Below are 24,743 nucleotides of genomic sequence, written 5' to 3'. Positions count from 1 at the left end.
GGAATAAAAATGTAGCTAGACGAAGGTCACTGAGCCGTGTCGGGGTTGAGACTGTCCAAAGGATGGCCGGACGATGCCGCACGAAGCAGACGACCGGACGACGCAAAAAGAAGAAGACGTGATGACGACCACATTTATTTATTTATTTATTTATTTAGAATTCCAGAAAATACATAATTTACATAGTGTTACATAAATTACATATAAAATTCGCAGGCTGTCATAATGCAGCAATTATTAATACAATAACCCATCATAACGCAGCGATCCTGCAGAGGAAAACAATGTTCCCTGTTCGCAGGTCCGGATTAACAAAAATAACAAGATAGTAACAAAAATGCTGGTTAGCTTAGCTGTATACACTACAGCCAAAAACCTCCAGCCATACTATCTACCATACTCTACTTCAAAACATTCACTCTGTATGACAGTACTTTCCATGTCGGACTTCCAGACAATGGGTATACCATCATACTTACTCATTCACACTCAAATTGGGTATAAGGGTCTATTTGTCTCCTATGCCCAATTTTTTAACAAGAATATAATCATTTGAAAAGAAACATACAAATTTTATATAATCTATCTATTTTACTTAAGAAAAATAATTTATATTATTTATTATTTAAATTTAGTAAAATTTACTAATTTTACGTTATTGATTCTATATGTTGTACTCTTAACTTAATGTTACTTATACTTCTTTTTTCGATAGATTATATTGCACGATTTGAGATTCTATATTTTGTATTGTCACTTAATTTTTTTTTATATCTATAACTTAATAATTTAAAGTTGCACTTTATTTTCACCATCTCCTTACCAACATGTTGTGCTGAGCCTTGCTGGGCACGTAAGCCCAACGGCACAGGTTTCTCGGTAGTGTGAAAACATCTCATTATGCTGATTTGATGAATCACATTTACAGTCTGACGTAAAAACTATATCATCTATTATTACTATATCTTTATAAGGCGATTGGTGCTTGAGTGAGGAGACTGAATTTATGAAAACCTGTTTACCTCTTATACCTCTATCAAAGTAGAAAAATGCCTTGTTAGATCCTAGATAGTTGATATCGCCATAAGTCATTCTGTGTTTAGCTGATTCTGTGATCTTCTGTCCTGGTGCAGATGTCGCTTCCTTTTTCCTAGCTTTATTGCTGTTTTCTTCGGCCATTTCATCGATCCTGGTGAAGGCTGTTTCTATTGGTTTATATTTTTCAATGCTTGAGTCTTTTTTGACTTCCAATTCATTGGTTGTTGCTTTGTCGAATTTTATGAATTTGATACTTGTTTTTTCATCTTTAGTTTTATAGGTCCATTCATTTATTATTTCGTTTGTTAGATTGTCTAGACGGTCGTTATATTTGAGTATGCATTTATCATTTTGTTGTAATTGTAGTTGTAAATCCGTTGATGTTTGCGATTATTGTATAATTTACATTTGCCCTTCGCGTAGGTTTAATGCAAATTGTTTTTGGATTGTTTTTAGGTAGTTCTAACTGTCTATCCTTTGGTATAGTTATTTTGTTACTCAATGTTTCTCCAAGTTTGCAGTAAAACTCATTCATTTTATTAGCAATTTCACTACTATTTTTGATTATTGTGTTATCTTCAATTTTAACTGATTAATATTAGTGTCAGATTTATTCTTACTTTTGCCTATTTTGTGATTTATGCAGGCCCAGAATTTCTGGGATCATTACTGTTGCTCTCAATTTTTTTCCTATCATATTCGATTTTAGCTGCCTTAATTACTTTATCTAGAGTTTTAACAAATTTTTTGTATTCTGCCTTGAGTTCAACGTTGTCTGGATTTTGTTTTAATCTATTGTATAAAATTTCTTTAGTATTGCACGAGTTAAAAATTGCACTTGTTATCCAGTCTTTCCTGGGTGTTTTCTTTGATTTATTTATTTTTTGTTTTTTATATATTGATTTTTCAATGCATAATCGAATTTCATTTATTATTTCATTTACATTTTCATTTGGATCTTTTTTATTTTTGAATTTTGTCCAGTCTATTTGTCTAGCAGTATTGAATAATTTTTTGTAGTTGTAATAAACCATGTCAGTCTTTGTCTCTTTGTTGTTTGGATTAAGTGTACCATTTTTTATTTCTAGAAATAATAGGTAACGATCTGTTATATGCACCTTTAGTGTTAGTGCTTTTGTATTTAGGAATTCCGTTTTGATGAGGATATTGTCAATACACGTTCCTTCATTCGAAGTTATATTTGATGGTCTGGTAGTATTTGTAAATCCTGGAAGGAAGCTGTTTTCTAGTAGGTTATTTAGGAAATCCATGCTTATAAGATTATGATCCTGTATGTTTATATTAAAATCACCTATTATAATGTGGTTTTTAACCTTTCTTTTTTGTTCTAAGTAAGTTTTGAAATTCTGATTAAATTCTGTGCAACTCAGTCCATGCGATCTATATAGAGAAGAGATTTCTAGTTGTTTATTGTTATTTAAGGTAATAATAGTATTTAATATTTTAAGTTTACTTATTTCTATCGTCTAGTTAGTGTGCTTTACATTCTCTTTTACATAGATCACAACACCATCATTTTTATTAATATCTCCATGATTCTAATATAACTTATAATCTTTGAGTCTATAATACTGGTAATGCGTTAATTTCCATACCTCGGTACATACAATTACGTAAGGTTTTATTTTGAGGCTTTTAATAAGGATTTGTAGTTTATCAAAATTGGCATTTAGACTTCTAATATTTAAGTATAATATTAAACTGTTATTACTATTTCTTTCCTTATTAAAAATCTCAAGACCTCTGTATAGCCTCTCCTGTTCATGAATACTATTTTGTATTTCTTCAATTAGATTTATTTGTGCTTCCATTATACGAACGTTCCTGCTGAGCTTGCTGAAGGTGTCTGGTGACTGCTGCGTTGCTGTTGTGTTGCACTTGTTTTATTTCCTATATTCTTCTCTGGCTTCCTTTTGGTAAAGTAGTTTGTTAGTTTGTTGACTGTGTTTGTTTTAGTGCACTTGCTTCATCCCATGTCGGTAATATAGGTGCAATTTTTTGGTTACTTACATCAATTAAAAGAGGGCGTAAAAGCCTTTCGCCCCCCGCGAAGCACTACTCCACGGTCGTACCGCGGGAAACAAGGGCACAGAAGATGGAGCTAGGTGCGCCTTTACTGAGGGTCGATAAAGGCAAAGAGGGCGTTCCTTGATACGGTTGGGTGTTTTTCATCTGGCCGTAAAAAGGATGGATTTAGTCGGTGTAAATCCGACACACGGCTGACATTGCGGATGGGCTGTTTCGATGACCCCATAAACAAAGTCACGCTATGGTCTTTCTAAGATTTTCCCTAACACCTCTTCTCCGAGAGAGAAAAAATACGGACATTTTGCAAAAACGCTTAATTTGAAGTTCTAACACACCAAAAAGTATTTTCTAGAAGTTTTGACGGAACTCAAAATTTTACTACTACAAAGCTTCCTCTAGGAGGAAGCAATAAGTGTTTTACCTGTAGCATGGACTAGTATAGCAGCAAATTTATTAATAAATTAAAGAACTTTACATTTAATTTTCAAATTACCCCCATCGATATGGCCGCTCCTTGTCGTAGGCAGTTGCTTTAACATCTTCGCAACCTGCTGGGTGATGGGCTTACGAGAGCAGCAGTCCCCTGAGTGAGTGTGAATGAGGAACGATTGAACGAAACTCTTTAAAAAGAGTATCTTGATGAATCAGTGCATAGAGCGGAGATGAGCTGCAGTAGCAGAAAGGGAAACCGAGTACGCAAGCTGCATGCCAACCACAGTCGGAGCCGTAGGTCCTTTAAATAGATCTTGACCGGTCACACAAAGACGCAGGAAGGTACGCACTATCGAAAACCTCTATAAACGGGTGTTCTTTGAGAAGCGAAATCACACGCGGAGCACAAGCCAGGATTATGCCCTTTCTGCGGCGACCCCACAGCAATGGTAGCGTCTTGGTGGAGAGAATTATTGATGCATGATTGAGGGGGTTCTATAAACAGACATCTCCCGGACGTATCAGAGTGATAGATGGAAGTGACTTGTTGTCGTCTAAGTCAGGGGAAGACTGCTCTTAAACTAATCAAGCAAACCGCCATATTGGCTGTGCGGTGCGAAATGTGAGCTGCCAAAAGTAGATCCTGGGTGGGAAGACGATCTTAGGCTGCGTGCCGAAGTGATCCGAGCCATCTTTGGCTCCCGCTGGCGACAAGGCGGAAGGTCGGTTGCCTAGCCAGCACCGATCAATCGGCTTGGCGAATACCTAATGTCGTGTGACGCCTACTGTAAACTTTCCAGAGAGCTGAACATTTTTGTTCGGGGGTGGGACGCTCAAGAGAGCGGATGTGGGCTAGTGCGGCAGTGGGTTCAACATCCTGGTATGATGTACCCAATCTGGCATCGCCTGCAGGCATGTGTTAGGGCCATGTCAGCTGCCTCCATAGACGGGGAGATCCAGGGGGTCGGACACATACTGAGACGAAGTTTGATTTCAGCATGGATGAGGCAACCGAACGGAACAATTTGAGGATGGAGGGGTGCGACGTGCCTGCAGATGGAGATATGGCCAGCGGAGGTAGAGGTAAAAATCCGGTAGGTAGTCTGGCTACTATAAACGACATCGCGGCACAAAATCATGAAGGGACGGGCGTCATAATCGGAGGGGCGCCACAAAATTGGAAGGCTGCAGAGAGGAAATTGGAAGACCAACTACTCATAATACGCAGCAACCTGGTGAAGATGAAGGCGAAGACAAACATCCAAAAGCTGTTGAGGTTGAGAGCATGAACTCCAACGTATGAAGCAACTGCGACAGATTCTTACAGAAGTACAAAGGACGAATACAGAAGAAACGCCACGAGACAAACGTAAACGGAACAGACAAACCCCGACTCCGGAACCGGGAACTTCAGACAAGCAGGAGTTGCTGGCAAAGGATACGTGGGCAACCGTCACGAATCGGAAGAAACGGGAAGCGACCACGGAAACGAAGACGAATGCTGATCAAATAAGACGAGGACAAAAGAGCCCAAAGCGCGCAAGACGGATCGCTCAAACTTGAAACCCAGGCAAAGCGCAATTTAGATTAAGCCAGCGGAGGGCAAGACGTACGTGGACGTTTTACTTTCTATGCGACAGAAAGTGAATTTGACTGACAGTAAAGTGGACGTACGAGCTATTTGTAAGACCAAAGACGGTTCTGTACTTCTACAGCTTGACAAAGAACAGGAGCGACAGGTTTTTCAGCAGACGTTACAAAACGCACTGGGACAGACCGTCACAGTAAAAGACGTGACTTCCAAGGTGACGTTGGAATTTATGGACTTGGACTGTGTGAGAACGGCACAAGACGTCGCGCACGCGATCAACCGCAAAACCGAAAACGAGGCCGAGAGGAAGATTCACGTCTTCGGAGCTAATAACCGTGGAAAAGCTTCAGCTGTCTGCGAGTTTGATGCAAAAGAGGCAACGGACTTGCTCAAAAAAGGCCAAATAAAAATCGAATGGATTTACTGCCGAATTCGACGCAGGCTTCGCGTGCCAAGGTGCTATAAGGGCCTTAGCTTCGGTCACTTTAAAAAGGACTGTAAAGGACCAGACAGATGTGACTGCTGCTGGAAATGAGGCCAAAAGGGGCATCTAGGTAAGGCGTGCAAGAGCAGGCCTTCCTGTTTTCTTTGCACGGGTACCAATGAAGATCTGCTTCACGTGCGCTGTATTTAAGGCAGCACTGACAGAACTTAAGACTAGACAGACAAAATGAACTTGACAATACTCCAATGCAACCTAAACAGGAGTAGCGTAGCACACGCGTTACTTCCTCAGATCACAGCGGAAACGGACGCGGACGTGCTTGTGATAAGCGAGCAGTACAGAAACCTTCTTGAACCGACGGCCCATACACGGCGGCAGTGTGGGTAGGAGTGTCAAACGCGACGCGGATAACCGATAGCTGGTTTGGGCAAGGCTATGTTTGGGTGAGGCTTGGCACCATCTTCATCGACAGTGTCTACCTTTCCCCGAACAATAGTGCGCAGTGCGCACGAGTACGCAGAAAAGCTGGAAGTCCTGGAAGACGTTGTCAGAGATCTCTCTGGCGACGTGATCGTGGCAGGCGATTTCAACGCGCGAGTGGTCGAGTTGGGGATGCCAGCAACGAACAGACGAGGACGACTAATTCTACAGATGACCGCCCGACTAGGAATGGAGGTTATTAACGAAGGAAACGTGACAACTTACAGATGACCTGGCTTTGGTAATTCCATCCTAGACTGGCTACGGACAGGCTACTGACAAGGTTAAGGGGATGGAAAGTGATTGAGGAATATACGGACAGCGATCACCAGTACATAATCTTTAACCTGACTGACCAAAACGCGGTGAGGCAGAGACAAAACTTACGTACACCACGATGGGACGTAGAAAACATAAACAGAGACGAGCTTCCGAGACAGCTGCAGGATGTAGTAATAACACCTTCAGACTTGTCTCAAGAGCAGACGGACCGAGAAGCGGCTGAACAGAGAACTAAGGATATGGAGAGATATCTGCAGTGCATCTGCGAGGCTACAATGCTACAGAAACGATACAGACACAAAAAACGGCAAACCTACTGGTGGACGCAAGAGATTGCTGACATCAGAAGAGAATACCATCGACTACGTAGACAAGCACAGAGACGGAGGAACAGTCATGATGTGACACACCTCTCGCAAGAATATAAAATTGCTAGAAGGCGACTGCGACAGGCAATAAACGACAGTAAAAGACAGTGTTAGAGACGACTGGAATACGATGTAGAATTAAGTCCATGGGGGGACGACTACAAGATTGTGACCCACAAAATTGGAGCCTGGAATCCCCCAGAGACAAAGGACGCTGATACAATGGATAGGATCGTTGACGGTCTCTTTCCTACTCACCCAGACAGAACTGACGACAAGAACGAGGACAGCGTAACGGAATGTCCACTGTTTACGGTGGTGGAGCTTGAGAGTGCTGCGGCTAATCTAAAGCCTCGGAAAGCTCCAGGACTTGATGGCGTGCCTGGTGAGCTGCTGCGGATCATTGTAGTTGAACGACCCGATACGCTGCTGCAGCTCTATAATGGCTGCCTGATGGCGGGGGTGTTTGGTAGTCCTTGGAAGGACGCACGGTTGGTCCTCATTAGCACAGGTAAGAGGGGCCCACCTGACTCGTCCTCTTATAGGCCTCGAAGCCTTCTTAATACACCAGGAAAACTGTACGAACTGTTGCTGCAACCGGGACTGATGCAAGCGGTGGAAGCTGCTGGCGACCTCTCAGACCGACAGCACGGATTTCGACGAGGACACTCCACTATTGAAGCAATAACAGACATACTATAGATTGTAGACAAAACAAATGACATATGGGCAACACTAGACGTACGGAACGCTTTCAACTCTGCAAGGTGGGCGGATATTCTGGAGGCGCTGGAAACAACCTTCCGGGTGCCTGCGTACCTCATGCGAGTTGTTAAAGACTCCTTACGAGACCATTATCTAACATATGAGACGACTGATGGAACGCGACGAAAACGACTGACAGCAGGAGTCGCACAGGGCTCAATTCTGGGTCCTGACTTCTGGAACGTACTGTACGACGGCTTATTAAGACTGGACATGCCTACTGATACGTGCCTCATCGCATACGTGAAATACGTGGCGGCTGTAATAACAGCACGAAACTCTCAATTGACACAGATAAAACTGAACCAAGTGATGAGACGCGTAAGCACATGGATGACAGAACATGGACTGCAATTGGCTCTATAGAAGACTGAGTTACCGCTGCTCACAAGAAAACGAATTAACACGATTATACCGATGACAGTTGGGACGGAACAGGTGACGACCAAAAGCGAAGTTAAGTACCTGGGGGTGACTCTAGATACAAAACTGACTTTCTGGGCTTACATATGAAACGCAGCGACCAAAGCAGCAGAGACAACGAAAGCTTTAAGCATACTTATGGCCAACACACGAGGACCGAGACCAAGTCTACACCGACTACTTATGAGCGTTACTCACTCGATCATGCTATACGGAGCCGAGGTATGGTCAGACGCGTTGATGGTAAAGAAACGGGCGAAAGCTATGACGAGCGTGCAACGAATAGGGGCGCTGAGAATTGCGTGCGCGTACCGGACTGTATCAGAGAATGCAATCTTCGTAATAGCGGGCGTTATACCGATCGACCTTCTCGCGTACGAGCGGAAACGTCTATACGCAAGAAACACGAACGTCCGGAGGGCAGACGCTGCGACGGAAGAACAAACAAAGACACTGGAAAAATGGCAGACAAGATGGACCACGAATACACAAGGACGATTGCTACACAGGCTGGTACCTGAGGTGGAACCGTGGAAAGACAGGAAGCACAGCGAGGTGGACTTCAACCTTACCCAATTTAGGTCTGGACACGGGTACTTCCGAAGGTATCTTCGCAGAATGAACAGAGTGACTTCACCTGACTGTACGTACTATGGACAACCTTGGGATGACGCAGAGCACACGTTTGCGTGTGCGACCGTTGGATCGAGCAACGACAGAGACTAGAGACACTACTGGGGACGACAATTACACCAGACAACGTGACGACACTTGTGTTAACGACCAGAGACGCTTGGACAAACATTGCATCATACGTTGGTGGTATCTTGCGAGGTAAGAAAGCGGATTGATGTTTGGAGAACTAAGTGAATGAGAGAAAAAGTATTTCTGCTGGACATTGAATGATTGGAATATCGAAGAATGAGTGCGTGATAAAGAACACACAAAGACAGCGGCCGAGCCTGAAGTAACGTGATAAACAGTGCCGGGCTGGTGTCGGGCATACAGGGAGACGTGTGTTTAATGGGTAGGGGCCGCCGCCGCAGCCGAGTCCCACACTTGGCGCTTCCGTAAGGAAGTACCAGTTGTCCGTTACAAAGAATCACAAACTCCTCTCAAAAAAAAAAAAAATTGTAATTACCACTTAATATAAATGAAGATTCAACGTGCAACATTACTCCCAATTCATTATATAGAAAAAATCTGAAAAATGTAGAAGTCATAATTTGGGATGAAATAACAATGACATCAAAACATGCTTTTCAGGCAGTGGATAAATTATTTAAAGACTTCTGTAATAATGGCATTGAATTTGGTGGCAAAGTAATGATTGTATCAGGTGACTTCTGACAAACACTACTTGTTGTCAAACATGGGAATCGAACAAACATTATTGAAAATTGTGTGTAAATAGTCATTTATGGAGTAAATTCCAAATAATGACTTTAAAAGATAAAATGAGAGTTAGTGATTTTGACAAAGAGTTTAAACAATGGCTATTAAAAATTAGAGATGGAAAATATTCTAACAAGTTTGAAATAGACAATGATATAACTTTACTTCCAACAGAATTATTATCAACCAGTGATATAATTATGAAAATTTATGGAGATTGCTTTCATAATAATAATGCCAATAAACTTTGCGAAAGAGTAATTTTAGCGCCGAAAAACAATGATGTACTAAAAATTAATAACATTTTAAATAGATTGCAAGGCGATGTAAGAGAGTACCTAAGTGTAGATTCATGCGAAGATGATAATAAAGAGATGTTACCAATAGAATTTTTAAATTCACTTACGCTAAATAGCCTACCGCCTCATAAGTTACGTTTAAAAGTAGGTGCTGTAATTATTTTACGGAGAAAATTTAATTTAAATGATGGGCTTTGTAATGGTACTCGATTAATAGTAAGGAAAATGATGCAATTCTGTATACAGGCAGAAATAATTAGCGGTAAATAATTTGGTAAAGTTATTTTAATACCGCGGATTGATTTGACTTCTTCAAAAAAAGAAATTCCTTTTGACATGACAAAACGACAGTCTCCAGTACGATTAGGATATGTCATGACAATCAACAAATCACAAGGCCAAACATTTAACAAAGTTGGTATCTATTTACCAAATCCAGTTTTCAGTCATGGTCAATTATATGTATGTAGCATTATCCAGGATAACGTTAAAAAAAATTTTAACAATTTTACTTTCAAAAAATTCAAGTTTGAGGATAAAGGTAAAAATAATGACGATTCAAATAAGTTATATACGAAAAATATCGTATATCATGAAATATTAAATTAATAATAAACTAATAAAATATGTCACTTATTGAGAAAAGACGTCAATGGATTCACGGCACACAGATACCTTAAGTATACTTTAATATAATAGTAGAAGTAGATAGTGCGCTATGAATTATAAATAATAATAAAAAAATAAAATATGTCATTTGTTGAGAAAAGATGTAAATGGCTGTACGGCACACAGGAAAATTTAAATAACCCAAAATTGCTAAGGCCCAAAAATTTTAAAGCCAAAAAATATTGAGGTTAAAAATTTTAAGACCCAAAAATGGTAAGACCCATAATTTTGAAGGCACAAAAATTATACGGCCCAACAATTTCAAGGCACAAAATTATATCCGCCTCATAGATGATGTCCAGGTGTCAAAGTAACTCCTAGATGTTAAGTTATTGAGAAAAGATGTGAATGGCTTCACGGCACACAGGTACATTAAGCACTTTAATATAATAATATATAGTAGAAGTAGATATATGTTTACTATAATATTTAAATATATGTATATATATATATATACACACCTAGATTGGCCACCCGCTTAATAATTTTGCATTTTAAACAATTTTATATTTTATTAAAAAATGTATTTTAGATGAATTACGGGATTTGTCACGCGATTAATTCAGTGACTAATCGCGTTGAAAAAAGTTTGATAAATTAACGCGATTAATCGCATGATTATTCCCGCGATTAATCACGCGAATAATCGCACGACTAATCGCGCGATTTTTTTCAGTAGGGTTTGTTGGTGTGCGCTTTGACCGGCAGCTGTGGGTAACAGCCTCTGTTATCGTAGTATAGTACGTATACGTATTATAGGCTGACATGACACTAACTTCAGAGGACACAGTGGATTGTTTTTACTGCGATGCCGTCTGAAGTTGGTGTTCGAGCGTCCCTCTGAATGATGGGGATTGCGCTTCTATTGAAAGGTCTACCTTCATTGTCCTTCGTTGACTCTTCTTCTAATTAACTTTCTGCTCTATGCTTAAAATTACATTCTGTAAAAATTTGCCTGAGCACATTCTGTGGGAAACATCTGCCGAGCTAGTAGTACTAATAACGATCATATTTAAACTAATAATTTTAAACATGACTATCGGTGACTTAAAAACTGAAAAGGGTGTTGCAGCTTTGGACTTTTATCTTTCAGATCGCAGTTATATTGAAGGGCAAGTTTATTGCACGACTTGTACTATTTGTTGCTAACTTTTAATGAGCTTTCACCACGTGTTCATAACTCTTTTTAAAGTGTGCTTTCGCGGTCTGTATAGCGTCCGCAAAATAAAATCTAGCGTACGGAAGAAAATTTTATCGTGCACGATACCTTAGATGACTTCGTATAAGGTTCTCATATAACAAATATTTTGCGTATGCGTCGGAATTTAATGCGTACACAACTTATCGGGTATGTTACGAAACTTTCGAGTATGTTATTTTGAATTTTAACCATTTTGATTTCAGAATTTACAAAAAAATGTCCACACCATATTTTAATTTACATTATTTTAGAAAAATCTTATTTCCTACTATAAAAATGTTATTATATCCTAGAGTATGCGAATCCTGGGTATAAACCTAAATTCTACTTTGTGGCATACAGAATAATTTAGTGATTTGTAGTTTTCTGTGAAATTTTTTTGTAAAATTATCAGTGATGTTTGTGTATGCTGATTTTATTTTGTACATGCTATATTGGCTGCAGAGACACACTTTTTTAAATTAACAGTAATATTGCATTTCACAATTTTTTTTTTCATACATTTATTTGTTACAGTTGGCAACCATCACAGGCTGATGTAGCAGTATTTGAAGCACTTAATAAAGTTCCAACAGCAGCGACATCACATTTATTGAGATGGTATAATCATATAAAATCGTATGAACACAGTACCTTACCTGGTAAAAAATCAATATCTCCATTAAACAAAGATGAATCGAGAGTAAAGGAAATTAAAGATACTGCTGCTGATGATGATGTTGATCTCTTTGGTTCTGATGAAGATGATGATGAAGAAGCAGCAAAAATAAGAGAAGAAAGATTAAAAGCTTATGCAGAAAAAAGTCTAAGAAGCCTGCTTTAATTGCGAAATCTAGTATTGTTATTGATGTTAAACCATGGGATGATGAAACAAACATGAGTGACATGGAGAAAGTTGTTAGATCTATTGAAATGGATGGTCTTGTATGGGGTGCATGTGAGTATTTGTATACTCTATTACAAGAGGCAATATTTTATGTTACAAAATCTTTATTAATAAATTATTATTTTTCAGCTAAACTTGTCCCAGTTGGTTATGGAATTAAGAAATTACAAATCATGTGCGTTGTTGAAGATGAAAAAGTCTCTGTTGATGGATTAGTTGAACAAATTCAAGAGTTTGAAGAATTAGTACAATCTGTAGATATAGCAGCATTTAACAAAATATAAAAATTTATTTACTTTGTAAACAAATAAATGATTGTCTGGATGTATTATTATTTCTTTATTTTGTAATCAAAGTACAGAAATCATTTAAAAAGTACAAATTCTATATTTTAGTATCAATTTTCAAAAGATTTATGATGGATTATTTCTATAAACCAACTTAGAGTATAAATACTCCTTTAATAAAGTAGTTTGCTGCACCAAAATTCGGTTATGCTTTTTGCCATGCATTCATACGAATCTCTATCAGTCATGCATGAATAAAATATTTAAACTGGGCTATTTAAAAGTAACAAATTGGCATAGTTGAACACACATTAAGGAAATGTATTGCTTCTGCAATGGAAACCCTGTTGAAAAGTCTCATGTCAGATCTCAGGTGAGATCTCATGCCCAAATCTCATCTAACCAATTTTTTGTTTTTTACGCGTTTCAACCCATCTTTAGACAATTAGTGGCTTTTTTGAAAAATTCGAACTTATAAAATTTATCACAAATTTTGACTTAAAAAAATTAAATCTAATTTTTTAAAATTTTCTAAGTTCGAATTTTTCAAAAAAGCCATCAATTGATTAAGAATGGTTTGAAACGCGTGAAGAACGGAAAAAAATGATTAGATAAGACTTTGGCGTGAGATCTCACCTGAGATCTGACGTGAAATTTTTCAATAGGGAATAAAAAAAATGTATACGTAAAATGCAAAAAAAAAGGGGGATCAAAAATTACCTGTATAGAGTACTTTAGTGCACCTATTTTCTGATGTGACATTTGGATGGTAGCATTAATGAAGTATGTCACGTTTCATTAAAAGCTGATCTCTTGTGTTATTGAATCTACAATCAATTTTGACTTGCAAATATACATGAAATTTTGCTATAAGGAAGTCATTTTATATCTTATCACAAAATATACGTACTTGATTTGCTTTCATTTAAAGCTTAAGGCAATTGAAACTTACGCACCCTGTTAAAAATAATTTAATTAAGTTAAAAATAAAGTCAATAGAGATTGATTAAATTATTAATTTAATTCTGAGCTGTATCTGAATTCCATTTTTTGCATAAGAAACTGATTAAAATCGATAGAATTGATAGGAATCAATAAAGTTCTATACAAAAAAGGATTAGAAAAGTTAATAGAAACTAACATTTGGTATTAACCATTGATTTCAATTGTTGTTTTTCATGTTAATCTTTATTGACTCCTGCTGATTCTAATCAATTTTGATTGAGTCCTTATAGAAAAAATGGGATACAGAATTAGCATAGAATTTATTGATAATTTAATCGATCTATATTGACTTTTTTAGCAGGGCAAAGTACAGATATTTATGATTTTTAAAAAAAAATTGCTACATTTGAATATACTATACTTCTAAACTATGAAAAATAAAATCTAGCAATACAATATTATGAAATTATATCAAATGATGTTATTTCATAATCATGATTTGGAACAGATAATAACGTTATTTTCCATTCAAAAAAATTATATGATATTTATAGTTAAAATGACTTAGACTTTTAAATACTTTGAAATTCATAAAATCAGTGACCCCATTATAGAATAAATGGCAATATAGAAAAAAAGAGGCTAATACCTAAGAAATTCTTTTTGATAAATTATTAAAAATAAATAATTGCTGTAGTACAAGCCTCTATTTTCCATGGTAGCATCTATGTGGCCACTGATTTTATCAATTTCAAAGTATTTTAGAGTATAAGTAATTTGAACTGTAGAAATTATGTAATATCTATATGATCAAAAAATAATTTTTTCTGTTCCAGTTCATGCATCAGCAAATAATGTTTATTAATAGGAAGTTATTATTAATTCTTTAGTTCTGATTAAAAACAAGCATTTTACTAAATTTTTAGGACTACTGAATATAGTTCTTAAGGTAGTACTACTACCCATACTGTGGTAGTCAAAACAAGTCCACTTTTTATATTTTGTTTATTTGCGAGATACACATAGTAATCGAAGTTGCATAAATTAAGTTACATTAAATAATGATTAAACATTCTCATCAAACAATTTTATTTACCGTAAATATAAAAAAAAAATTTCAATTAATAATAATTTATTAATTGCTTCATTGCACGATTGTATTTTTTATTCGAAAGGTATAAATGGAAGCTCAGTATCAGAGCCTAACTTGTCATTATTATAATTTTCGATATTTTTACTTTAAATAATGATTAAACATTCTCATCAAACAATTTTATTTACCGTAAATATCAAAAAAAAATTTCGGACAGGACTCATTTTTTGAGGTTAAGTGTACATTTTTAGACCTTTATTTGTTTATTACTACGCTCACAAGTTCCAAGTTTAGATTTTTGAGGTATTAACTTATTCGTTACATGTTTATCTACTAATTTGCAAAGTTTGGAAAAATTCTAAACAACTGCAATCAAGCAATTACTCGAAAAGTGCAAATTTTCGAAAATTGAAATGTTTTTAACTTTTGTCACAGGTTCCAAACCTTTACCAAATTTTAACTGAGTGTTTATCTTATCAATATCTAACAGCATACCAAATTTTATCAAATTCTGAACGGTCAATCACTTTTGGGTAGTACTCTTAATAAATTTTTCAATAGTTAAAAACTGCCATATAGGGAGCAAGATATTAATTTTGTTTGGATTGCTTTTAGATATAGTCTTCACTAATCACTAATTCATGGATTATGCAGAACCTTAAAAGCAGTTTATAAAAAAAATTTTGCACAACAAGAAAAAGTCTAGTGATATTTATCGCTCCTAACAGGTGCCATTGGGTATTTTTTATTACTATTAGAAGAAATTCGTTGAAACTGATCCCTACTGCTGTGGGATATCTTCTAAGATTTCGCACCAAAATTTCATGTATATTTGCAGGTTAAGTAGGAGTTGGAACTAATGCTAATTTGTTCGTGTTACCTGCCTCAAAAATTTTTTAAAACATAAATAATAAATCATTCTACTTGCTTATAGCTTTAAAATGCAGTGTGCGGCGATTGCTTTTATGATCATTTCTTTAGCTAAGTATTATTTTTTTGTAACTATGTATAATTTTTAAAAATAAGGAAAACTACAACTTGACCCTGCTAAGAAAGTTAATAAAAGTTGGTAGAAATCAATAAGATTTTTTGACGGCTTTGTGTCTAGCTTTTAATACCATTTTTTGCATTAGAACTTAATAAAATACAATAAGATCAGAAAAATACAAGACTGGTTAAGAATTAATGAGTGAAAAAACAAATACCACGACAATAAATTGTCAGCAACTGAAAATATGGCTCTCTGGGATAGGCAACCAAGATCAATGTGAGCGTAGATGTGTAATATCCTCAAAAATACAGGATTTAATACAGCAAAGAAAAGAAATGAATAATAATCGATAAGGAGCTGCAGAAAACTCTGTATATTTAGATATTAGAACCTACATTTGCGCAAAAGGCAAGTGTAATTCATACAATATACGCAAACATCGTTGTATCTCCACCTACAATTACAACAAAATTAATAATACATATCCAAATATTATTGATAGTTTAGACGATATAACAAACGATACTATAAATACCTGGGTGCTCAAAACGAAAAACAATAAGACTAATACGAATTCATTAAATTTATTAAAGGAACATGTAATGACTTGGAAAACATCAAAAATCCTCGACATATTGAAAAATTTAAACCAATTGAAACGTTCTTCTCTATGATAGATGGAATGGCTGCAGAAAATAGCAACAAAGCAAGAAATAGAGAAGCGACTGCCACATCTGGACAGAAAATCACGGAATCAGCCAGCCATAGAATGACCTATGGGGACATTAACTATCTAGGATCAAACAAAGCCTTTTTCTACTTTGACAGATGAATAAGAGGGAAATAGGATTTTACAAACTCAATGTCTTCTCTCAAATTACAGTCACCGTATAAGGACATAGTAATAATAGATGAAATCATTTTCACATCAGACTGTAAATATGACTCATCTAATCAGCACAAAGAAATGTTCCCACACTATAGTTACCTGTGCGGTTGGACTTACGTGCCCGGCTAGGCTCAACTCAACAGAGAAAATGTCGTTCATAAGAGAAAAAAATGTAACAACGGATGGATTTATGATAGCGAGACAAATGTTAGTGCGGAACTGGTGAAATAGTGCGAAATATGAAAAGTGCCATTATACAAAGTTAGAATATAATATTTTAAATGTTAAGTTTTTTCTTTACAATACCAAATTACAATACAAAAACATAGAATCTAAAAAATTGTGCAATATAATCTTATTTAATGAGATCTATAATGTCGTTGTAGCATTACTCGTATAAAAGACCAAATCATAGAATCACTTACTAATAATTAAGAAAATGTTAACAAAATTTTTATATATTAATATTAAAAGTATTATATGTCACTATTAAATTTTTTTTATTAGAAAATAATATATATTGTCATCAGAGTTGGGACGAACAGAGTCTAAGGATTCTTGTAACCCGACCTCCGTTTGTATGAATGAGAAGGGTGGTATGTAAGTCCGTGTTTGGAAGTCCGACATGGTTTCATGTTATCCTTAAGCATGAATGGAGATTGTATGGTATGTTGTATGACTGGATGTTATTGCTGAAGAAACAGCAATAACTTACCAGTACTCATGTATTTTTAGTATTGTTAATCCAGACCTGCTAACAGGAAATATTGGTTTCCTCTGCAGGATTGCATCGTTATAGTGTGTTATTGTGCAAATAATATCAACTCTGTATCGAATGCAATTGTTTTGTAACTTCCATCAATTTCTATTGAATATTTTTATATAGAATTTTTTTGACTTATATCGCTTTTATCTATTTTTACCAAGTTCTAATCCCAAAAAAATAGTATTAAAAGTTAGGCTCAAAGTCGATGACATCAAAAAAACTGTACACATAAATACCCTGCACAAACATCTTTTTCTACACGATATCAAATATGTTATTGATTTCTATCAACTTCTATTAGCATTTTTAGCATAAAAAAGTAGCAATATCAGTGAGATGACCGTTACTTTTAGAAACATTATTAAATATAATGAAATTTTGTATTAATTAAGTTCACAAAAACTCTGAGTTCCATGATAACTACCCTACTAAAAAAGCAGATGACAATCAACTGATTATTAGCTGATAATTACATGATAATCTGCTGATAATCGTGCCAAAACAGCAGCTGATTATCAGGTGATATCAGCTTAATATTTTTATTTAAGCTGATAGTTACACATATGCGTTTATATGCGATAAAATGTCACTTATAATCAACTGATTATCAGGTGATAATCATTAAAAATATTTATTTATTTTTTATTTATTATTTATTTTTCGACGTTGTTTTAAAGTAATAAAATTTATAATACAGTTTTACCATCCAGATGATAACACCAAAACACTGGCTGTGAGCTGCAAAATTTTTATTTATTATTATTTAAAAAATTTTTTGTTTAAATGAAATTATTAAAAAATAAAAATTTTGCAGCTCACAGCCAGTGTTTTGGTGTTATCATCTGGATGGTAAAACCGTATCGGTCCTCATTATATGAATTTTATAAATTTTATTAATTTAAAACAACTTCGAAAAAATATACTTAAGGTGATTATCATTAGGATTTTATCTCATATATATGCATATTTGTAACTATCAGCTTAAAAAAAAATATTAAGTTGATATCACCTGATAATCAGCTGACGTTTTGGCACGATTATCAGCTAACAATCAGTTGATTGTCATCTGCTTTTTTTCAGTAGGGCTGTATCATAACAAACAATTATGAATTTGATTACTGATGGTCTGAAGAATACTGAAGGCAAATTATGTGAACTATGACTCGAGGTAGAACTTACAATTGGTTACATTGACTTTGACATTTCCTTAAAATTATTTTTATATCAAACAATACAAGGAATTAAGTATACACCTATTTTCTTATGTATTATTCAGATAGTAGTGGCATGTTAATCTTCATTAGAAGCTAATTCCTTGTGTTTTTAGATCCAAAAATAATTTTAACTTGCAAATACACTTACATGAGATTTTAGTGTGCAAGATTTCATGTGAGTAACTCACCTAAGATCTCATGTGAGATTCTGCAGTATAGCCCCAGTAGAAATAAATGTTGTGCCAATTTGTGCTAAAACTGTGCATAACTGTGCCAAATGATTTCAAAACCGTGCTATACTGTGCCAAAACTTTGCCAAACCATATAAATTTCGGACATTTGGTACGGTTTTAGCACAGTTAGGTATAGTTAAGCACAGCTTGGCACAGTATCGCAAATCAATCTTCCGTGCTTATTTTTCATGTATCACAGCACAGTTTTTTCCTGAGTTTGGCATAATATTGGCATAGAATGGCACAATATTGTCACAGAATGACACGATATTGGTACAGAATATCACAAAATGGCACAATATTGGTACAGAATGACACATAATACATACCACACTCAATGTGGCACAATTATAACACAATGTGACTGTATCAATCTGTGGCAATTTATGCCAAACGGCAATCATTTATTATGCATATATTTCTCAATGCTAGTTTGTGCCAAGCTGTGCCAAAACCGTGTCAAAACTATGTCACAAATGTCCAAAATGTATATGGTTTAGCTCAGTTTGGCACACTTTTGAAACAGTTTTAGTCATGTTTCATCTCCACTGGGGAGTGAATAATTGTACATTTAACCTTAGAAAAAGAGTCAAATCAGCTTTCTCATTAAACTTTTCATAAACAACTAGAATGAATAGAATTGTTTTACTTTGATGTACATTTCTTCAATGGAGAGTCGATATTTATGTAGTTTTTTTAACAAACTCTACTTTGTCAATTAATAAAATGTCTATAAAGCTCTAATTTTGTTTAGTTGTGCATCTACCAACTATCTCAATAATATTACCATTTTTAATAAGGGTATCAAAAAACTTGAATATAAGATTAACATATTAAATTGATTAGGTTATAAACAATGAAATTCTCAAATTAGAAGTCCTTTTATTACAAGATATTTTTACATTTTCAATACATATGAAAATTAGCATCCATAAGTTCATATATTCTACATAAAATATTTTCAATTAATAATAATTTATTAATTGCTTCATTGCACGATTGTACTTTTTGTTCGAAAGGTATAAATTGAAGCTCAGTATCAGAGCCTAACTTGTCATTATTATAATTTTCGATATTTTTACTTTTTTCCAAATTATCAAGCTTTGAAATCCATATATTCTTTTCTAATGGTAGAATATCTTCTATGGTTTGTAAAAAGTTGTATTTAATATATTTTAAATAATTTTCCATTCCACTGAAATTTCTAGATCTTATTATTAAGAAAATAATGAAATTAAGTATTGTTATTAATTCATCAGACATTTCTAATAAATCAATTTCTGCTTTATTTCTTAGAAAACAAATTTTATAAATTAATATTTCTAAATTTTCATTTAAAAAATATTGATTGCCATCAATTTTTTGTTCACTTTTTATTAGTATTTTATCCAGAATATTTTTAAGAATTATAATTACAATGCTGATAATTTTGGAATTCTCTTTTGAATTAATAAGGTTTTTAATAATCATAAATTTAGCTTTATTATCAAAAAAATCAATGTATCGAATCAATAATTTTATTGCATTTTTTTGAATTTTGACTGAATTATTATGGATTATTATTTTTGTTAGATTCTGTATTAGTTCTTTATGAATTGATAAATCAAGAGCCTCAAATGGAATTAAATAGTTTTTTAGAATATTTAAGGCATAATCGACAATGTCCAATGATTTAAATATTACAATATTTGTACATTTTTTTAAAGATATAAAATAATTTGATATAAATATAGAAATATATGCAACATAATGAGGATTATATACCTGGATGATATTTATGGTTTTTGTATACAAACCTATCCATAAAAAATTACATATAGATAAAGTACTTATATTCAAGAATGAATTTGTTGTGCCACTATTCAACCAATGGAATTTATTGTATACACATGAAGTGTTATAATTAAAAAAAGAAAAATAGTTAATAATATCAAATTTTATAAGAAATATATTTTTAAAAATTTTACAAAATATTAATTCATAATGATCTTGATTAGAATTTGTAAAGCAAATGGGTTTATCAAACATAGAAACTAAACAATCCAAAAACAAATGCTCTATTTTATTTTGTACAACCACACTGTTGCTTTGAAATATCAAATTCATCATTAAACTATCAATAAAATTTGATATATTTATATATGACACAATGACACATTCAACAGTATTGTCATATATTACACTTTCTGTTTCATCATTTAATACTGGCAAATGCATTAAATATTTTTTAATTATATCTGTGACCATATCTATGACATTTAATATCTTCTTGCTTCTTAATAATGATATTTCTAAAGCAGTTAAAAGAAGATGAAAACTATGATGCGACTGTATCAAATCCATTTGTTCAATCAAGTATAATATTAATTCAGATGGATCTGAACAAATTGCCAACAAATGAAGTGCTTTGGCACAATGATAAGTTGTTTTTTTACTTTCAGTAGTGCTATTTAATATCGATACAATTGTTACTAAAACTTCGTACGGATATTTTATCAAAATATTCTTAGATTTAGTTGAGTTTAAAAAATATGTAAGGTCATTGGAATTAAAATTTTGAATTTGATTAGTTAATTGTTGACAAAATATTGGGCAGGAATATTGAGATTCTTCTGTTTTCTGGTGCTCAGATAAATTATTTTTATGAATGAAATGTTTAGGAATCATGTTGATCGTTTCTAAAATCTGCTTTTTAGACTTGTAACTTCACAATTTTTAAGACTAAATTTTTTTATCCTTTTGTGTCATAAAAAGCCCGTGTCAAATACTTGAAGACTTAAATAATATTCCTCCAACAGATTACTTTTTCCGTTATCTTCCGTAAGACTCCATATATTCCGTTTCAGATAATCTTTCCGTAGATAGCCGTATCAACGAATATGGAATTGGTATGTAGGTAGAAGCGCTCTCACGCAGCCGCGCACGGGACTACATTTTTGGGACAATCGGACCAGTGCTGGGGTCACGATTATTCGGAAGGTCGCTCAAATGCCAACTTCAGGGGGCATCGCGGTAAGAGCAATCCGCTGCATCCCCTGAAGTCAGCCATCGGGCGACCCTGCATCAATTCGAAAATGTTCGAATTACCGGTAGCTGCACCGATAAATAAGAATATGTCAAACTAAAACTAAAAAATAAGAACCCAAAGCACCAAATCTTGTTACCCAAGATTTGAATATCATACGTAAATATTAATATATCCCATAAACTTAAATCTACCTGCACAGCGAGATGCAAATGAAAAAATAATACTAAACTACAATCTTCTAAAACCATCCACACCAGGCACGGCAAGTTGCTAACATAAAACGAAAATATTAAATCCTAAGTACATAAGCCTACGCAAAAATCAAATTAAATTTTTAAACATGTCTGCACGTTGAAGAAAGGCGAGCGAGCGCAAGAGTGAGATTAAAAACTAAAATCCTTAAACCCACCTACCCCATTCAGTAAGAGTTTGAGTCGTAAAATATTATTTCGGCTAAATACGTCGGCATATTAAAAAGAGGCGAGCGAGCGTGAAAGTAGCATCAAAAACCAAAATTCCTAAACCTACCAACCTCACACAGCTAGAGTTTTGGTTTTACCCAAAGGTAAGAGTTTGATTGAGGGACTCTTGCTAAATTATTCTCCATAGATGATATTATCATCTTAGTTAATACTATCCTCTCTCTCTAGCTCGCCTCCCTTCGATATGCGGACGTTTTTAAAAAAATATTATCTTAGTCAATCTCTTTTTCCTTGTTAAAAATAATTGCATTAAATTCCACATCAAATTTTATGTTGTAATTTTAAAATTAAGTTTGAGCACCTTGGTTTAAGCACCTTGGTTTTTGATTTATACTCGCTTCGGTCGCCTTCCGTCGATGTGCCGAGGTGTTGATAAAATAAATTATTGAGCTCGGGGAGCGTGGTGTAGTTGGGTTTAAGCACTTTGGTTTTTGATTTATACTCGCTTCGCTCGCCTTTCTTCGATGAGCCGAGATATAGTTTAAGTAATTTATTGAGTTCAGAGAGCGTAGGTTAAATGGGTTTATTCATTTCGGTTTTATATTTATTTTTTGCTTCCTTCTGCTTGCCTCACCTTCCTTCGTTGTTTCGATGCATTGAAATTTACGGTACTGATAACAGATTTGTAATCAGAGACCCTAAAATCGCCTGGTAGTATATAGCTTTTTCATAAAACTCGAGTTATGCAGTAATTCGCATCAACAAACAAATCATTTTGTAAATCTGATATCAGATTTGTAATTAGAGTATTGTAGGATTGTAATCATCTATGGAGAATAATTTAGCAAGAGTCGCTCAATCAAACTCTTACCTTTGAGTAAAACCAAAACTCTAGCTGTGTGAGGTTGGTAGGTTTAGGAATTTTTGTTTTTGATGCTACTTTCACGTTCGCTAGACTCTTTAATATGCCGACGTATTTGAAATAATATTTTACGACTCAAACTCTTACTGAATGGGGTAGGTGGGTTTAAGGATTTTAGTTTTTAATCTCACTCTTGCACTCGCTCGCCTTTCTTCAACGTGCAGACATGTTTAAAAATTTAATTTGATTTTTGCGTAGGCTTATGTACTTAGGATTTAATATTTTCGTTTTATGTTAGCAACTTGCCGTGCCTGGTGTGGATGGTTTTAGAAGATTGTAGTTTAGTATTATTTTTTCATTTGCATCTCGCTGTGCATGGGGTAGGTAGATTTAAGTTTATGAGATATATTAATATTTACGTATGATATTCAAATCTTGGGTAACTAGATTTGGTGCTTAGGGTTCTTATTTTTTAGTTTTAGTTTGACATATTCTTATTTATCGGTGCAGCTACCGGTAATTCGAACATTTTCGAATTGATGCAGGGTCGCCCGATGGCTGACTTCAGGGGATGCAGCGGATTGCTCTTACCGCGATGCCCCCTGAAGTTGGCATTTGAGCGACCTTCCGAATAATCGTGACCCCAGCACTGGTCCGATTGTCCCAAAAATGTAGTCCCGTGCGCGGCTGCGTGAAAGCGCTTCTACCTACATACCAATTCCATATTCGTTGATACGGCTATCTACGGAAAGATTATCTGAAACGGAATATATGGAGTCTTACGGAAGATAACGGAAAAAGTAATCTTTTGGTTTAGTATTAAAATTTTAGTATTAAAAAAATACTAGTCGACGTATTTTTAATAGCACATTACGATTATACCTGTATTTATAATTGTACACCCTCCAATTTTTTATAAAAAATAAAAAAAAAACTTATGGTTTTTACTAGTATTGCAATATCGATATCTCCGTAAATAAAGCTTCTTTAGAATTGCACAGAGTACCAATAAATTGCACATACCTCGATTATAATTGCACAATAACGTCTTTTTATTGCACATACTTATTTAGTTGGTAAAATCAACTATTTAGTATACCACCCACGGTTACCGCCAAATACTTGTTAGCGCGGCGCATCCCCGCGCACGTGCGCTCGTACGTATCCATTTTGTGTATTCCTGTTATAAAGATACTTACGAATATTTGCTCGGGGCGTCGATCACAATCGTAATTGTAATCGTCTGTCTGTTTGTTTGTTTGTCCTCTTTTTTTTGGAAAATTTAACGTTTGTTATGCTACGTTAGGTGCAGCATCATGCTTTTATAGCATACGAATTTTTTTCAAACGAAAATATTTAAATTGTGCAAACTAAATCTGTGAGATTCGTTATTAAATAACCAAAGGAAAATAATCATACATTAAGTAGTATGCATTCCTAATACTATAATTCTAATTAACCTTGTGATGGGTCCATACAGTCGTTCAATATCGGCACATTTCCGTCAATTAACAGCTATATAGAAATTACTGTACTCTTGCTATAAATGTAATCTAAATCGATGAGAAATTTGTATCAACCGTCAAATTACATGATTCATACATTTAGGTTAATGAAATATTATTATAAAGAATTGCTTACTCAACGCACAGCATGGTAAAAAAATTAGAGTGTGTCTCCGCGGCCGATA

General features: G+C 34.7%; 3 protein-coding genes across 4 annotated transcripts; 1 reads left to right on the top strand and 2 right to left on the bottom strand.

Annotated features, from left to right (window-relative positions):
- Positions 1-671: 671 nt before the first annotated feature.
- Positions 672-2,409, bottom strand: LOC116738637. Of its 2 annotated transcripts, none has more exons than XM_032601436.1 (2): positions 1,023-2,409; positions 672-929 (listed from the first exon to the last, which is right to left on the bottom strand). In XM_032601436.1, the coding sequence occupies exons 1-2, from the start codon at positions 1,177-1,179 to the stop codon at positions 820-822; spliced, it is 267 nt and encodes an 88-aa protein (XP_032457327.1). In that variant the 5' UTR covers positions 1,180-2,409; the 3' UTR covers positions 672-819. Both variants share the same exon structure in this region; 1 of them encodes a protein (XP_032457327.1).
- An 8,757-nt stretch (positions 2,410-11,166) lies between these two features.
- On the top strand, positions 11,167-12,701 carry LOC100120609 (elongation factor 1-beta). Its single transcript, XM_001599881.5, is given in 4 exon segments — positions 11,167-11,348; positions 11,954-12,231; positions 12,234-12,374; positions 12,453-12,701. Coding segments are annotated over 4 exon segments (654 nt in total). The 5' UTR covers positions 11,167-11,268; the 3' UTR covers positions 12,608-12,701.
- LOC107981718 lies at positions 12,655-21,658 on the bottom strand. The gene is made up of 2 exons (XM_016988141.3): positions 19,818-21,658; positions 12,655-14,787 (listed from the first exon to the last, which is right to left on the bottom strand). Exons 1-2 carry the CDS (start codon positions 21,406-21,408, stop codon positions 14,720-14,722), a joined length of 1,659 nt encoding a protein of 552 aa, XP_016843630.1. The 5' UTR covers positions 21,409-21,658; the 3' UTR covers positions 12,655-14,719.
- Between the last annotated feature and the right edge of the window lie 3,085 nt (positions 21,659-24,743).

Source organism: Nasonia vitripennis (genome assembly GCF_009193385.2).
Source record: "Nasonia vitripennis strain AsymCx chromosome 1 unlocalized genomic scaffold, Nvit_psr_1.1 chr1_random0014, whole genome shotgun sequence".
NCBI classification, from domain to species: Eukaryota; Metazoa; Arthropoda; class Insecta; order Hymenoptera; family Pteromalidae; genus Nasonia; species Nasonia vitripennis.
The sequence above is the reverse complement of the archived record's forward strand: the minus strand, read 5'-3'. Positions and strand labels throughout refer to the sequence as shown.